This window comes from Cylas formicarius, unplaced genomic scaffold (assembly GCF_029955315.1).
Source record: "Cylas formicarius isolate icCylForm1 unplaced genomic scaffold, icCylForm1.1 PGA_scaffold_9__14_contigs__length_23061073, whole genome shotgun sequence".
Classification (NCBI taxonomy): Eukaryota; Metazoa; Arthropoda; class Insecta; order Coleoptera; family Brentidae; genus Cylas; species Cylas formicarius.
Window position 1 is genome coordinate 19,606,222 of NW_026844365.1, and position 17,574 is coordinate 19,623,795.

Here is a 17,574-nt window from a genome sequence, read left to right on the forward strand (position 1 = left end):
ACTTTTGTAAATAGCATTCTAATACAAAACCGTTTTCATTATTGAAAATAAATGTTTTCAATCTAATTTTGAAATTAAATAAGGATTAGGATTTAGAAGTTTTATATGAAAAGATTTTTGAAAAAATACCGTGTTATGACGACGAGTAGCACCTGCTTTTTTTTCTTTGATTGGTATTATTTAGTCCTCTTTTTAGAGAAATAAAATTGCTGATTGGGTCTTAACGTTTTGTGTATAACTTGACTGATCCCGTCGTATTTTATAATATTGTACGAAAATCTGAAGCAAGCATTCTGAACTTTCTAGAGTCACGTGATAACCTGTATATAATTTTTTTAAACTCTGCATACTCTTCATTCGTTGTTATTTGTACAGTATTCATTATAGAGTAATTTTTTCAGTCTTAGTTTGATTGCTTGTTTTTATAGCAAGCAATGACAAATATTACAAACTAACGTCACTATTTACAAAGGTACATTAAAACTAAGTACATTTATCTTAATTCAAAATGGTAAGCAAAACTATTTCTAAACCCAAAGGAAAAAGCAAGAATGTAGAAATAAATTTAATTTGGTCCGAGCGAAAGAGTCTTATTGCTTGATTCCTAAATGAATTGAGTGACAAAGCAAAAATATCTGTGTGCATAAAGTAACTGTCATAATTTCTTTACAAAAGAGATATTGTGAGTTGATTCCTGAATTTGTACTGTCTTTCGGCGCATAGAATAAATTAAAGTATCATTTTTCCAACAGTTTTGGATAGTCTGCTTTGTTATTAAGAATATTGTGCAAATACCTAACAGACAGATAATTTCAACATATGATAGAAGTCAAGGCTTGCTTCATACAATACACCTATTAGATTGTGGTTATACCTAAAGCTCATGACAAAAATAAACATTTTTTGAATGCTTTCAATTCTGTTTACATATTTATGATATTGGGGACTCCATATCACAGTGGAAACTCAAGGTGGGACCGCACATACGCGTTATAGAGTACGACCAGCGACTGGGGATCTTTACATTCTTTGTCAATCCTTGTAAAAAAACCCAAGTTTCTGTAAGCCCTTTTCACTATGTTTTCAATATGAATTTCAAAACTAAGTTTTGTGTCTATAGTTACTTAAGTAACTTTTGTCAGTATTTAAAAACAGCTGGTTAGTTTGCAAAAGGAGGCTATATTGCTGTTTGAACTGTACAAATATAGTATTCACTTTTTGTCTAACATTCCGAAATAAAATGCACAATAGCTAGAAATCGAGTTTGAATAAAATACCATATGCAATATTTTATTTACAAAAAAAAGTTTCTTTTTATGGGTTTTTGTTTTCTCCGACGTTTCGTTTAAATACTTCATAACCTTTAAACTCAATAACCTTTGTCACAAAAAAACACCTTGCCGGTTCCAAGTCGGTAGCATGAATTTTTTAAAGTTCTACAATGACATTTTTTTTCCAGATTTTATTATTTTTTTAATTTTATCCTGTTGTTACTGTAAGTATCCAAAATCATCAAGTATTACACCTATTCCACTAATAATTATTACCTGAGAAATAAATTTAAAAATGTACTTGTACAAAAGTCCAGCTTTCACATTACACTTTAAATTCGATATAAACGGATTTTATGAGTAAACTTTGTTGAATTGCAGAGATCGTTTGGTGGTGTTACAACCGAGTACCGGGTTTAGATTCAACGGTCAGGGTTACGTCATCATCGATGCCAGATCGTTGCAGGTGCGGTCCAAATCTTCCATTATATTTTCGTTCAAGACGTTCGCGACAGAAGGGTTGCTGTTCTTGGCCGGTAGAGAGAACACCTTCATCGCATTGGAACTTAGGAATGGAAAAATTTTGTACCAAGTACGCATATTTTTTTTATTGATTTTCTTTAATTGGAAAAGTAAATATTAACAAATAAGATTAAATAATGCTTGACCACGACTTTCTGAAAATAAATAATCAACCAAAATCCCAATTCCAAACTAACTAATAAAAAATAAATTATATTGAGTATTGAGTATTGAGTACTTAGTTGATTTTGTTTTTGAGATACAGGAAAATTTGTCAATTTCAGTTTCCCTTTGTATTTTAAAGTCTCTATATCCTAATGGATGATGGATCTTATAAGCCTTTTTATCTATTAAATTTTATAATTGACGAAATATATTATTTTAAATAAACATATTCTTTCACATTTTGGGAGATGTACTTCTATTCTATCCCAATATTATTCCACTTAACAATAAGATTATTGGTTTTATTTGTAATATTATTATCAGAAAAAATACAAACTACATAGTACCAGGAATAGTAAACATTTTTCCATGGTTATTGTATAAATTGTTAAAAAAATATATATAATAAATTAGAGTAATCTGCAATATATAGCAAAATTTTATGGAAGCAAATCAACAAGTGTAAATATTGTCTATTGTGTATTTTAAGAAAGCTTATAAAAAACTCAATCGAATTAAAAAAAAAATTGAAAATACCTTTTTTTGATATACCTTCTGCTTATAAAAAATCTGAGTACACCAATAGGTTCCACGTTCTGGTGTAGACCCAATTATCCTCGTAACTGGTCAAAGAAGAATTCGCAAATTATGCGAAAAATATCTGGCAGGTTGTGCAAATCAGTTGTTACTTTTTTGTAGTAAAATAATAATAATAATATTCACTGAAATGAAATTCAAAGTGAAAATAAGCATATTTTCTAGAACGTATGTTTTATTTAAAAAATATATATTTAGACAATTATACATTTTTGTGTATGTATGCAGGGTGTTCCATTTGAAATAACATAACTTTAGTTAGTGGTTAGTTATCAAATCTCCTTCTTCTGGGGGAGTAAATAAAAGTAAAATTTCTTATGTGCTCGGATACTTCCTGGAAGGTATTTTGATCAAGTTCGAGAGAATCTTGATTAAATTTCGTAAAAAGCCTCAACAACTTGATCGAACATTTAAGTAATAACAAAATAATTTTAGTTTATAATTATTCATAAAAAAAGTATTGAACTTTATCTCATACATATTTACGAAATTATTAAAATTATTCTCAAAGTTTGCATAATTTGCTACATTATTTTCTATAACGTTCGCCAATAAGCCTTTATTATAATTAATGTACAAAGCTCACTCGAAAATTTCAAATTATTCAAAATGACTGGGCGCAATGTAACATAAACCACGTTGCCGTACGTGTCTGAATAAAATCCAGTGTGATTATCTGGTTAGCTAGAAACTCATTTATATGTGAAAACATTTAAGTTCCTCATATATTTTGCCAATAACCACTTTTCTCATTTTGACATCATCTCACCAAAAATCCAGCAGGAGTAGTTTTCATTTCATAGTTGTTTCTTGATACAATTTTAAGTACAATCTCGGAGGCGGAACGAAGAAGTTCGCTTCATCTAAACAGTACAACGACGGCAACTGGCACAAGATAACCGCTACGAGAGATGGCGCCCGTGGCAAACTGAGAGTCGACGACGAAGATGTCACGGACAGGACCAAACAGGTGACGGGTGCCTCCCTCGAGCTTACGGAAACCGTATCGTTTGGGGGGTATCCCCATATCCACAATTTCCGCGACGTCACCAACATCAAATTCGACGGATGTATCAATAACGTCACCATCACAGGAGAGCCCGTCGATTTGAGAAACAACCTCAAAGCTTATGATGTAACCCCCGGTTGTCCTGCCAAGGTAGGTACATTTTCGAATCTCTTCTTTCATATTTCATATCTCGTTCTCTAAATATTCGATTACAAACGCCAACATATTATACAGTGTGTTATTTCGCTGACATCCTATAATATAATTAGCGAATCTGAAGCCCACCATGACGCCGAATCGATATTTTGTTCTGTCCAAATCGAATAAAAAAAGCTATTTTTCCTAACTTTATTCTGTCAGACCGACAATCGCAACGCCTATGAAATAACGCATCCATGGTGATTTGGCATAACTAAATAATAAACAGAAGATTTTACAGTCGTAAATGGCAGCTACGAGCCGGTAAAATATCCCGCACTAATCGAAAAACCCTTTAGTTATTTTTTTTTGTTACAAATAAAAGTCTGTTGGAGAATTTATTTGTGGAGACACAACGAATTATTTGTGAACAAATCAGAGTTTATTTGGAATTATCAATATTATGCTACCATTTTGATTAACATTTCATACAATATGTCATTAATCAAGTCAAATCTAGAATGAACTGGAAGTTTTAGCGTAATCACCACTAATCGTTAAACTGGAAACGTTATTCCATAGGAGTGTGTGATTAGCAATGTCCTTGCTTACAATTAAGCGGGAATCCTTTGCAGCGTTAGTAAATAATGAGAAGATCGTTTATCACTTTTTCTTTTGATTTTTGCCAAAATCTTGACATTACTTATTCTAAAGAAAATATTTTTTGGAGTTTGAATTCATGAGATTAGCAACGTTCCCTTTAGAAATTATTGAGGAACTCTTTGTAATGATAGTAGACAAAGTAGTAAGTCCATTTAAACAGTTTTTTAAATGTGCGGTTGCACGATTTCTCAACCCGGCACCAATCGCTCATATACCGTTATAACCAGTATTTTTTCCATTTACCCTTCTTTTATGAGATCGGTTGGTTAAATTGTGTAACCTCATTTTAATAACGCCAGGTATGTTTATGATTTTCCGCACCTTCGCCAAATGTTACTCACTCCTGTTATTTTTTGTTTTCAGTTTGCTCCAATGGTGTCGTTTAACAATTCGCAGAGGGGTTACGTCGGGTGGGACGGTCTCGCGATTAACAACGACTTCAAAGCGAGCCTGAAATTCAAAACGAAAGAAAAGGACGGTCTGATTTTCTACATCGAAAATCCGGACCAAAGCAGCGTCACTTCCTTATCGATCGTTGACGGTCGCGTCAAGGTTATTAGTAATAAAATCGAATTGGTGTCCAAGGACACGTTCGATGATGGCGAATGGCATGTCGTCTCGGTTATACACGACAAGGACAGGCTCAGAATAGACTTCGACGATTACAACCATAGAGTGTAAGTCATAAAATGTTCCCAAATTCCAAAAAAAAAGGACGTCCTAGAGTCCTAGATATTTGAAAATATTTCCAAAACGGCTTGACGCTTTGTAATAAAGTTGGGGACGTTAAGAATGCAACAATATTACTTTTTTATGTCATTAGATAGTCAAATAAGGACCTAATGACCGATTTGAGGTTAATTTCGTTATAGCTGTGCGTTAATATTTTATGATTAAAAAAAAACAATTTCAAGGAAAAAAAATCCTTGAATGTTGTTTTTGTGTTCAAAAGAAAGCACCATAATTTTATTATTTTTTGGAAAATAATGGCAGGCGTTGTTTGCCGACGACACAACTTTATTAATAAATAAAAAAAGACCTTACTGAAGCACATCCTGTTGCTAACGGAGGGAGAAAGTTTCTGTAATCGTCTCTCAAAGGAACATTAACCAAGTAAATAATTGACAGAGTGCAAAACTCTTGGGACTTTATTTAGACCCTAAACTAAATTGGTGTCACCACACAGACCAGGTGGCTAAAAAAATTAAAGAAAAATACTCTAAAGGACACTGCTGATCGTAACATATCATGCTCTAATTGGCTTCCTTGCTTTATGGTCTGATAAACTGGGGCCAGGCTACTGGTGCAGAAGAGTCTTTGGCCTACAATGTAAAGTAATTTTCGGTGCTTAAAGTCCTTATAATGCCAAGCGCTTCTATACTATATATACTAGTCTACGCTTTCGAGAATTAAAGATGAATAAAGGTGAAAAAAGTGAATAAAGTTCACACCTACAGAACCCGGAATAGGGACAACCTCAAACCTGATTTGTTCCGAATTAATGGCTTCATTCAAATTACTACTGCAACCATTTTTCTTAATAAACTTAAGCCAGAGACAAAACAATTCACAATAAACGGGTTCAAAAATTTAGTCAAGACTTTTTAAATCAGCTTTTTACAGCTTAAAGGAACTTATCTTTTTTTAAGATATCAATAACAATATCTTGTCAGATGATTGCACCTCTTCGACTCCCCGCTTTCGGTGATAAGTTTCTGTGATAATCTACGATCAACTTTATTGCTTGTCCAGATGCTCGCACAGCTCTTTGTGTTTTATGTATATTGTATGTTTTCAATATTATGTTGTAAATTTGTTATTCCATGTAATATTTTATTGCCATGACTGTATGTATACATTTTCTATGATGATAGAGTTCTCCAAACGATATACCGCTTTTACAAACTTTTATCGTTTTTACTTCGGAATGAGTTTTATATCCGCCTGTTGTAAAGCGGAAGGGACTATTCTTTTCAGCACGTGTACCAGAAGTCAGGGCCGTATTTAAGATGTTAGCCGACAAGAACTGTGCCGTGCGGACTGTTGTATTTTAAGAGTGGAAATTTTTCTTTGATTAAACTGTAAATATTAATTCATATTAGTGTGCTTTTTATAAATCTTCCTAAAACAGTCCCTACTTGAGGTAGCTCGATTACAAGTTCAACTGAATAATAGGTTGATCTCCTATATTAGAAACACATTAGAAAGCTTAAACTGATTTCCAATTGAAGGGTTTAACATAATACCTTAACTTAATTTAACTTAACTTATAGTGGATGTTTTCCCAGTTTGCTATTGGTTGATTTGATTGATTGGAGTATGGTGTCAGTTTTATGAAAGAGTATTTTCTTAGCCTTCGAGGTTTTGAAGTTCTTTCTATTCCGTCTTGTGCTTGTAACTTGTAACTTACTGTTATTCAATTGTTTTTCAAAACTCATTGTGCCATTTTTGTTGAGATAACATACATTTTATTACAATCTATTTCATGCCAAAAACTAACATTATTCAATTTTGCTAGTTACTTGCGATGTCTAGCGACGAAGAAGTCGAGATTGTAGTCGATGACGTAATAACCGTTGGCCGTTTGTTTCTGAAATCGACATCTGGGGAAAAAATCAAATAAAATTAACGTCCGAGATGACTAAAACACCGAATGCGTGACATGGAAAACGCGGGAAGATCGTGGAGTTCTAAAAAGTCTTTTTGACATACACCAGGCCGGAATAGTGAGACGGTTGATATATGATGCGTATCAGAAGAATATTGTTTCAACAATTACAACTTTAGATGAAAAGTTGCGTAGTATTTTGAATATTGACTGTTGCCAAGGCGTGCGTTCGTAAGAAGAATTGGTTTTTATTACAAAACCATCTATAAGAGACAAGTTTTGATGGAATTAAGAAGAATTTCGGAGTGGAGGGCAAGATATTTGATAGAAATCTTCGTCTCATTCGTTCATATATTTAGATGATAGCCACAATGGACTGATGGTCACAGCAGGAAATGTTCGATGGATTTGCCAGTTTTGCGGGGCAGACGAATTATCTCTACATGCGGGCTCTGAAGCTGGTTGGGTAGATAACGTTTTGTTGCTTTCTGCAAAAGATGTCAAAGAAGCAAAGGGACTTCCACTAAAACATGACAGTATTCCACCAAACAGTGTTGTTGTGATGCACACCGCCAGCTGCCATTCCGCCCAAGCGAAAAAAATCATCATCGACTAAAGAAGTCATTCAAAATTTTTTGCTTGAAAATGATCAGTATTTTGAAAATTGCTACACAAAGAAGCTGTTATTGGAAGTTCGTAAGACGGAAACGTGGGATAAGAAGTATAATAAAGTTGTCCATCTTGCGGACAGCTGAAACCCAGTTAAAGAACAAACAGCATATATATATATATATATATATATATATATATATATATATATATATATATATATATATATATATATATATATATATATATATATATATATAACCCTCCTATCGCTATTAAAATTCAAGTTGCATAGTGAAATAACCCTCCTAACGCTATGCAACTTGAATTTTCTAAGCTATTATCTTGGTTCGGGTTTAAAGGCCGTCGTCGATTGGAATTACTTCCTAACGTTTCGCTCTGAAGAAGCTCGCCACTCGTGCTAGCGAAACGTTAGGAAGTAATTCCAATCGACGACGGCCTTTAAACCCGAACCAAGATAATAGCTTATCAACGGGCCGCGAAAGCCTTAACCAATTGAATTTTCTTATAAATTGCCGCAACCAGAACTTTCTGCCAACATTTACAAGGTTGTCTTATCACACACGCACTAGAAAGACACAAGCTATCCTGGACAAAGCTAGCAAGGCCCTACTCCAAGACCAGATCAGGCGGACCCGGTACGAAATTAGTGAGACTGAGCTACAACTACTGCTCCTGAACTGAACTACTCCACCTGAAACTGAGCAACAAGATCCATCAGTTGCTGTGGGACCGCATAGAATTATTAACATCATGGCGCACTGAGAAAGACAAGGACATCACGTCAAAAAAACTGTGGAAGAAATTAGAAATCCTTCAAATTCCAAAAAATCAGGACAAGTTCCAAATACAAACAGTTCATAATATTTCAGCATACCATCTTTCCGATGCAGAGGTCAGCGTACTGAATAAAGGGTTTAACTATGCAATAGCTCCAAAAAGATTACCCGTGAAGAGATCGTTTCCAACGTCCAAGCAAGTCTTTCCACCATAGACGAACAAGATGTGGAGTTAATTAGGCAAGATGTCGCCAGAGTCTTAAGACAGTCAAAAACACCGCAACCAAACTTAAGTAGAGAAGAAATGAAAGATGAAACTCTACTCAAATCCGTCAGCTTTCAGCATTCGTATGCACGAAGTACCGAAGTACTGTTCTGCAACGTCATTGTTTAATTGCAAATCTGTTTATTAAGGGTTACAAGCGAGGTAGGCCTGCGGTTAGACCTACATAAAAATTGATCGGATTATTTCGTAAAACCGGTATATCGTTAGGCGAATTATAACATGTTAATAAATGAAATGTAGTAAAACGTTTTCGCTAATGTGGTGCGCCTGAAATTCTCAGACTGCCATTTTTGATTTTTGTTCATGACTTGCCCGAAATTTCCACAGGACCGACAATACGCCTCCGCCGCTCCATATACTATACGGCAAAATGTATGTCGGAGGATTGCCACGGGGCGTTCAACCGCCTCCAGGCACCTCGGGCACCACCGAACCTTTCCACGGATGCATAGCCGATTTGACGGTGAACGGAAACGTCAAGAATTTCGCCAACACGTCGATAAGATCGCAGGAAATCTTGGACAAATGTATCCTCGATCGAGACTACTTACCGACTGATCCCTCAGTTCACCTTCGTAAGTCGAACATTTAATGCTAAAAGAACATCGTAATCAAAATTTCCGATTTCAGTACCCGATCTAGAACCATTCCCGGAAGTTACATTACCACCGACGACAGTTCCGACCATAGTCACCGAAAATCCTTATGAACAATGTAAGTTTTCATCAGGAGCTATGCATTAATCACACAGAATTTAATGTCAATGTTGAAATTATTTCAATAAATATCAACTTTCATTTCAATATTGGTATGGTGTAATGAGCCTTGAGCTACGAATATTTAAATAAAAAAATGTTGAAATTAACATCAAGTTTGCGTTTGGTAACATTAAACTTAACCTATAATTTGTTGTTAATCATTTATGTTTGTTTTATGTAATGTGATTGACGTTAGTTGTTATGTACCACCGGTTAAGGTTCAGAAAACCGCACACTCTGGTCGCAAGGAGGCATACTAGGACGGGGGAGGAGCACAACGCGACGGTGGCCCCCTGCGAGGGGTTGAGGGGATTAAGGTTATGTGCGGTTTTCTGCACCCTAACCGGCCGTACATAATTAATGACGGTTTTATTTTGTAATTAAACAAATAATAAATCTAAAGGTTCCCAAGATAAGTGCAGAAAATTAAGTATGTTATATTTATTGTTCAGTTCTGATAGCACATAATCATATTTATCTAATTCGCCGGGGTTGTGGTCGTACCAATTGGGTCTTAATGTTACTGATTATACTTTTAACGTTTTCTTGTAGTTATATTTATTGACGTTATAATTTCAACATTAAGATCAAGTCAAGGTACTTACTACATAGGACTGATTATGATAAAATTGAACATTCTATCAAGTAAGAATTTTAAATTGTAAGCAAAAACGAAACATCATAAACTCTTTTTCGATGACCTGTTCAAGTCCACTTGATATGTTTTTTTAAATATTTCAATTAATAATACCGTCATTGAGCAGCTGCTGGAAGTAGGGAACTTGAACAAATTTTTAATTTCAATAATTTTGCTTATAAGTTCACAAAAAGATAATTTCGTTGTTCTATGTAGAGAATGCAATAGGATGGGTGCAAATTCAAAGAGTTAAAATGTTTGCACTCTTAAGGCTAAAGTGACACCTGAATATAATGTTAACAAACAAGGACGGCTTTTATTTTCTGGTAGACGAATAAAAAGTTTACTTGGCTTTTTACGGGTTGTACTCAAACAGCGTGACACGATTTGTAATATTGTTTTAGTGTTGCTTCCATTATTGTCATATAAAGCACACTGAGCACAAATACAAACTGTCGTAAATTAAATACTTCACACACTTTACACGATACAAAAATAAACGTAAATAATATAATTCTCGGCCTATAACCTGAGAATAACACTATAATATGTCGCCGTATCGACCGAGAAGCAGCGGTATGACGTCACGATCATTCCCGCGCATTTGGTGTCGTTTAAAAGGAAAGGCCGGGTGTCACAACTCGAGTTATTTATTTCAACCCAAATATTTGGTGTGCGTTATTTCTATACATAAATAAATGTATTAAAGAAATTTAAAAAAAGTTCAAGTTCCCTATTGTCCAACTAACCTAAACTATTTCATCTATTGATTCTATGGTATCGTTGTTATTGTTGTTCTCATAGTTGCATTGTTTGTTTTATAACAATTTCGGTGATGACATGAGAGGGATTTTTGAAGGTACGGTGGGGATATTCTTCGAGTTCGGAATGTTTGTATAGGGCTTGAATTCTTTTCAGAGAATGAATTATTAAGATCGACAGAAACGCAGCAGGTGTGCTCCTCCAATAAACTTTTCTAAATAATAAAAGAAATAGACGCAAATAGCCTGGTGACATATTTATAGACCCATTACACCCTGTATATTATATAATTTCTTATTATATGCGCAATTCAAACTTCAAGACCCCTAAAGATGTGAGGTTAGATCCGCAGTTCTGGTCAATCCTTACACCATGCACCGATATCGAGGAAAACAAATTTTTTTCCAAGTGTACGTATAAAATAAAACACAATCAATTTTCTGACCCTGTATATTATATATGTGTTTAATAGAATATCTTATTTTGATTACAATGATGTAACACACTTTATATTTTAGTCAATTCGTTTTTGACAAATCGGCAAAAATAGGAATTTTTTATATAATTTCAAAGAGTACCCTGACTGACAAAGATATGTTTATGCTTGACATATTAGTAAACAATGTTGATGATTGAATTATTGTTAAGATGGTTTTTCGCGAATTTACCATCCGCGAAAGGACTGATATGCTTCAAGTATACTTTCTGAATAATAAAAGTGCAACCGCGGCTCGTCGTCAGTATATTAGACTTTATCCAGAGCACCGAGCACCTTGAAAACATATTTCCAAGGCTAGCAAAGAAATTTGCAGAAAACGGTAACGTATTAAATGCTAAAAAGGTATGCCAGAATCATAATGTTGCAAATGAAGAAAATATGGCAAACATATTAGGATTCTATGAAGCACATCCAGTTTCCTCTATGACTAGAGTATATGAAGAGGCAGGTAGTTCTCGGGGATCAATCCACTCAGTTTTGAAAGAATATAAATATAATGCATTTAAATTTCTAAAGCTCAAAAACTAAGTACAGAACAATGTCAAAGGAGGGCGCAGTTTTGTTTGGATTTTTTAAATACACGTAATGAGAATAATATTTTTTTGAAAAACATTTTACGGATTGATGAAAGTTCGTTCACTAAGAAAGGGTTGTAATAGACAAATACGAGATATTCGTCTTTAAATAATCCTAGACAAATACAAGAAATAAAAACCCAGAGGTAACAATCAATGAATGTATGATATGGATGGGCAATTAACTGGAGATCATTGTAATCGGAATAAGATATTCTATTAAACACATATATAATATACAGGGTGTTCCATTTAAAAACATACGATCTAGGCTTACCTGTCAAAAAATTGATAGTGTTTTGTTTTTATTGTCACTTGGCTGCTAATCCTACATTTTGTTTTTTTTTATTTACCTTGATATCTCTAAAAACAAAAGTTACATCCAAGTAAAATTTTATCAAGATAAATTGAACGCACGGTACAGTGTTCATTTTTTGGTCTTTGCTGTTGCGACTTTCGGGACCCAAAATGAAAATAAAAAGGAAGGCGGTACAAACAGAAATATCAGGGCCACGTTGAATTTTGATAGTTTTTCAAATAAGAGAAAACTGGTCTGAATAACATTTTTTAAATATGATCCAGTGGCGTTATCAGTTTTCTTCTGAAAGTCAAAAATTTTTGATATTCAAACTGAAGTTGTGTATTTAATAAGCACCTTAGAAACTTTCGAATATGTACCGAATTTAGTAGGCCATGGAAAAAACTCACCGTTTTCCTAATATGCCTGCCTTTCCTTCTACTATGCCTCCCTATATACTTAAAAAATGACAATGATGAGTATAGTATGAGCATAAGCATAGTAGGGACGTATTGTAATTATAATATTTTGATTCCAAATATTAAATAATTTAATTCCTTTAGTAAAATAACACTAACATAATGTAAAAACTCTAGTGAGCTAAGTAGGCAGGGAACTGCTGTTAGTTTAAATCCTCTCCTTTTTGCAACAGGATATCATTGTATTTTACGTAAATTTCTTCCACTGTCAAAAACTAACTTGGAAATGTCAACGACCCGTACATTTCAACAACGAGAGCACTTTTGGTTCGTCCTACTGCCATCTTTGGCTCCTTTTCAATTGTGGTGTTGCTAGCATCATCTCTTATTTGTTCCATTCTTAATTAGGAATGTGGAATGTGAACGGTTTAACTTAGTACTTACTTTTTCATGTGGATAAATTTAAACTGTACCTTATCAACAACAGCAAATATCCGAGGCGGTGACGGAGGTTTCGACTTCTTACCAAAGGAGAAGGAAGTTAAAACGGAAAAAACACCAGAAGAAGCCGAAATATTCACCGTTCCACCAGCAGCTATACCGAGAGGTCCCATCGGCAGAGTACCGCCCACCACTCCCAAACCCATTTACGAGGGATGCGCGTTGCCCGTGGAGCCCGCTCCGGAGGACCTCAAATCGAGTGGGTACAGATTCGGATCGCAACCTTCGAGCCGATTAGAGTTTAACACGCCCAGGGGCAAGTTTAGGAAGAGTTTCGACTTCAGCATGGAGTTCAAAACGACTGAACCAAATGGCATATTGTTTTACGTATCCGACAGTAAAACTCATAGGGACTACGCGGCGCTGTACTTGGAGGGTGGCTTCGTAAGTGGCGGCAGATACACCAAACTAAGATCCAAAAATCCAATAGCTTACCTTACGATTTTCCCTACCGAGAGGTCTCCAATCCAATGACAGATGGCCGTAAGCACCTTTGATGGTGGGAAGGTTCATTTTTCGAAACTTTGCTTCGCTCCGTTTGACGTTTATACCCGTTATAAACTGAGAGAAAAGAAACTATTGGGTGTATTGATGGGATCTTGGCAGTGGCGAATAAAGACACAGTGTTGTCGAAACAATTGTCTTGTCATAATATATAATTTCGTGCGAATCTGAACTTTTAGTTCTTATTTATTTTGATAAATGGATTTTCATCAAGTAAAACCACCTCAGTTCAACTTAATAATTACTGGGTTGGCCGCTGTCGCCTCTCGTTAGATTGGAGCTCTGCGCCCTCATTTCAGTCCCCCCAACTACTAGGGAGTGACACCACTTGGCGACGCTGATTCCAAAACGCATGTCAAACGCTTTTTTGCAGCATCTGTCAATGCTTATGGCAAAGTTCTTGTTCACATTGCAGTACATTAGGTTTTTATTATTTAACAATGGGCAATTTTGCGGCCTATTACGTGCCATTGCTTCAATCATCAATATTTTATTTACAGAGTAATGGAAAAACACAAGGAAGATGTGCCTGGTAAACAATAGATTTTAAAATTGTTACTAAAATACTTGATGCGTAATGCATTGCACCCCAAGTAATGACCTTTTCAGTCTTAGTTAAAGTTTGCTTTAATGAAATTTCTATTGTTCTGTAAGCTATTTTAACTGTCAGATCATCATTCTCAAAAAGCACTCTACTATAATTCAGTAAACGAATGTTACACTGCTCGTCACTAGTATCTTGAGAACTAACTGACCTCTTGAGTGTATTGAAATGTTTTCAAAATTAATTTTATTAAGTTTTGGTGTACACTGTGGTTAGGTGCAGGGTGGCCAATATAACGTAACCCTATAACTCCGAATACACAGGTACGAAAAAACCTTAATACAAAAGTCGTCTGGTTTGAAACGAACTTTTGTTTTATTATATTTTTGCATTTCATTCATTGTTGCTTGGGTAAACACATCTTCATTTTTTCAAAATGGAACATTCGATATATTATTACATTTTTGGATTCTAGTGAAGTTTTTAAGAAAATTTCATATATAATGTTCTATATCTATGTCTAATGGTTTTTGGCAAATTTAAGTTTTTCTCTCAAATATGTCATTTTGCAGGCCCTAAGAAAAATACCAATTTTTCCTAAAAGGAAATCTTTATTTTTTAATTTGGGTTTAATACCTTGTTGACAAGTCGACTTTAATCGAATTTGTATAATATTTTCATAACTAATAAAACAGGGTGTTCAAAAAGTAAGATTAAAAAGTAAATTAAGTAAACTTCCAAAAATTTAAATGGAAACTCTTAAATTTCATAATTTTATCTCATTTACCATTAAAAATAAAGCTAAGTTTGTATAAGGTTGCCTATGCTGAAAATGGTTAGTTGTCGAAAGATCGACAAATTAATATTCCTATATGACAATTTCAAGCTTTGTTCTACTTGACAACGGATAAAAATGAAGGCCATGATAAACAAAAAAGCCAAGAATGTCACAGGCCCTCGGTAAAATGTAATTTCATCGTTTTAATTTTATTACTGTCAAAAATATGACTCCATACACCGTTGAAGAGCGCTTACAGTTACATGAGTGCATAATAAAGGTCCAGCTTTGTCCCTTCGTTTTCTTAATTTAGTATTTAATCTTACTTTCTGAACACCCTGTATTATTAGTAATTAAAATATAAAAATTCTATTAAAGTTGATTCTTGTCAATAAAAAATAAAGATTTCCTTTCAGGAAAAATTGGTATTTTTCTTAAGGCCTGCAAATGACATATTTGAGATAAAAACTTAAATATGTCAAAAACCATAGACATAGGTATAGAACATTAAATATGAATTTTTTCTACAAACTTGATATGCAAAAATATAATACAATAAAACTTCGTTTCAAACCAGATGATTTTTGTATTTAAGGTTTTTCGTACACCCTGTATATTTTGAGAGGGTTACGTTATATTGGCCCTCCTGTGCATTGCTTTGAAGAAAGAAATTAAGACTATTACGATCTAACGGACATTTTAACCTGCAGTTTTTAGTTGGGTTTCAACTGGTTCCAGCTTGTAAGTCGCGTTCGCGGTGCGTAGGGCAACCTTATTTGTTAATAGACCCCGACATCAAACAACGTATTTCAACACACATTGCTTTTAGGTGATATTTACGTTTAAAGGCGAACAGGGACCGCCTTTGCTCCTAAGGTCTCAGTTAACGTACAACGACAACGAATGGCATCTGGTGGAGATAAGCAGGGACGGATCGGATGGGAAGTTGGTAATCGAAGGTGGCGCCCTCACCGGAAAAATTCTTCAGAAAACTACGTCGTTGGGTCTCCACATTCCGTTCTATCTCGGCGGTTTGCACCCCGATGATTACAATTATGTCCAGAGCAATCTTGTAAGGGAAAATATAATCTTGAATTGAATAGATAACCCTTAAATACGGTTTCAGAATATGACGACGCAATTCACGGGATGCGTCCGAAATTTCAATATGAATACGAAACCGATGGAAAATCCGAAGGATTTCGGTGTTATTCCTTGTTCCGATCACGTAGAGGTAGGTAGACTATTGTTGTGCTTTGGGGTACTATTGCAAAGTCGATCTCTTTCTTTCAGGTCGGCACATTCTTCGGCGGAGGATTAAATACATACATGAAACTGAAAGACCGTTTGAAGGTCGGTCAAATGTTCAACATCAAAATGGACATCAAGCCGAGGGTTAACTCTGGAGTTCTCGTAGCCGTACACGGCAAGAAAGACTACCTGGTACTAGAAATGGTAAACGGTACGCTCAGGCTGGTTGTAGAAAATGGAAAAGGTCCTTTGACCACCTCCTTTTTGCCACCCGGCAACAATACGTTTTCCTTATGTGACGGAAACTGGCACGAAATACAGGGTAAGTTGCAACTAAATAGTCTGTCTCCATAGAGTGTGAAGTAGTAAAGGTCATTTAGGCATTTTTTGCAAAATTGCATTGGTCCTATAAAATTAAACTTATTTCGCTACTAGGACATAAATCTTACACTATTCTTGCTCACTGCTCATTAAAGCAGTATTCGTCGAACCTCCTCCATATCTCCTAACCTTGCAAGCACATAACATTTATTGGGTCTACTGCAGAGACCCATAATTCAAACCGCGTTGCGCCTTCAAACAAGTAAATTGAAAATCAATCCCAAATAAAACTTTTTCCGAGGCTTCCATTATGTACTTTTTTATCTTAACCCAAAGCATTTGATTTCTTTCGAAACGCGATAAAAATGAACGGTCCGGCCGTCTGTAGGTGACATTGTTTTCTACTAAATCTGACCCTAATGTATACAATAAAAGTACAATCTGAACGTTTAAGGTTAGTTTTCCAAAACCGCTGCGATTATCTATTAGTCCCAGAGATATATATCCCCTCCTCTTTGACTCAATCCAGTGAAGAATGACCTCCTCGTCGTTACTTTATCCAGCTGTATCTAACGCGTGTAGTCGTAAAAATTGCGTCTTTGCCATACTGCACGTATCCCTGTTTTATTTGCAGTTGTGAAGTCGCGGAACGTCGTGACTATCTCCGTAGATCGAATATTCACGGATCCCAAAATAGGACACCACACTGCCACGTCGACTGACACCGGAAGCGCCTTGTTCCTGGGGGGTCACAGACTTATCAAGAAGGTCAGGGGTATAGTGTCGCGAACTCCATTCGTGGGTTGCATCAAAGATGTCTCTTTGAATAACGAACCCATAGATATGCAAGCTACGATGGTTGAAGGTCACATTACCGTCGGCATATGCCGTACCAATTAGTTTATAGAATTTGTATCGTTAAATATAATAAAATTTGGTATATGTGGTAATTTTGCATTTTTTATTGAGATTTGTCTGCGGGGAACAACACCTCTCACACCTCATTTAAACCCTATTTTCTCAAAAAACAAGTGTTCACTCCATTTTCTCTTCTGTAGA

At 35.2% G+C, this 17,574-nt stretch overlaps 1 protein-coding gene across 1 annotated transcript in view; it reads left to right on the forward strand.

Annotated features, from left to right (window-relative positions):
- Positions 1–17,457, forward strand: part of LOC132707756 (laminin subunit alpha) — a 111,908-nt gene extending 94,451 nt beyond the window's left edge. Inside the window, exons 36-45 of the mRNA XM_060679697.1 lie at positions 1,653–1,863; positions 3,382–3,714; positions 4,729–5,042; positions 8,996–9,243; positions 9,299–9,382; positions 13,104–13,501; positions 15,773–16,015; positions 16,070–16,177; positions 16,237–16,516; positions 17,150–17,457. Of these exons, the coding sequence (XP_060535680.1) occupies positions 1,653–1,863; positions 3,382–3,714; positions 4,729–5,042; positions 8,996–9,243; positions 9,299–9,382; positions 13,104–13,501; positions 15,773–16,015; positions 16,070–16,177; positions 16,237–16,516; positions 17,150–17,415 (2,485 nt within the window). The 3' untranslated portion in view covers positions 17,416–17,457. The remainder of the gene's footprint in view (positions 1–1,652; positions 1,864–3,381; positions 3,715–4,728; positions 5,043–8,995; positions 9,244–9,298; positions 9,383–13,103; positions 13,502–15,772; positions 16,016–16,069; positions 16,178–16,236; positions 16,517–17,149) is intronic.
- The last annotated feature ends 117 nt before the right edge of the window (positions 17,458–17,574 follow it).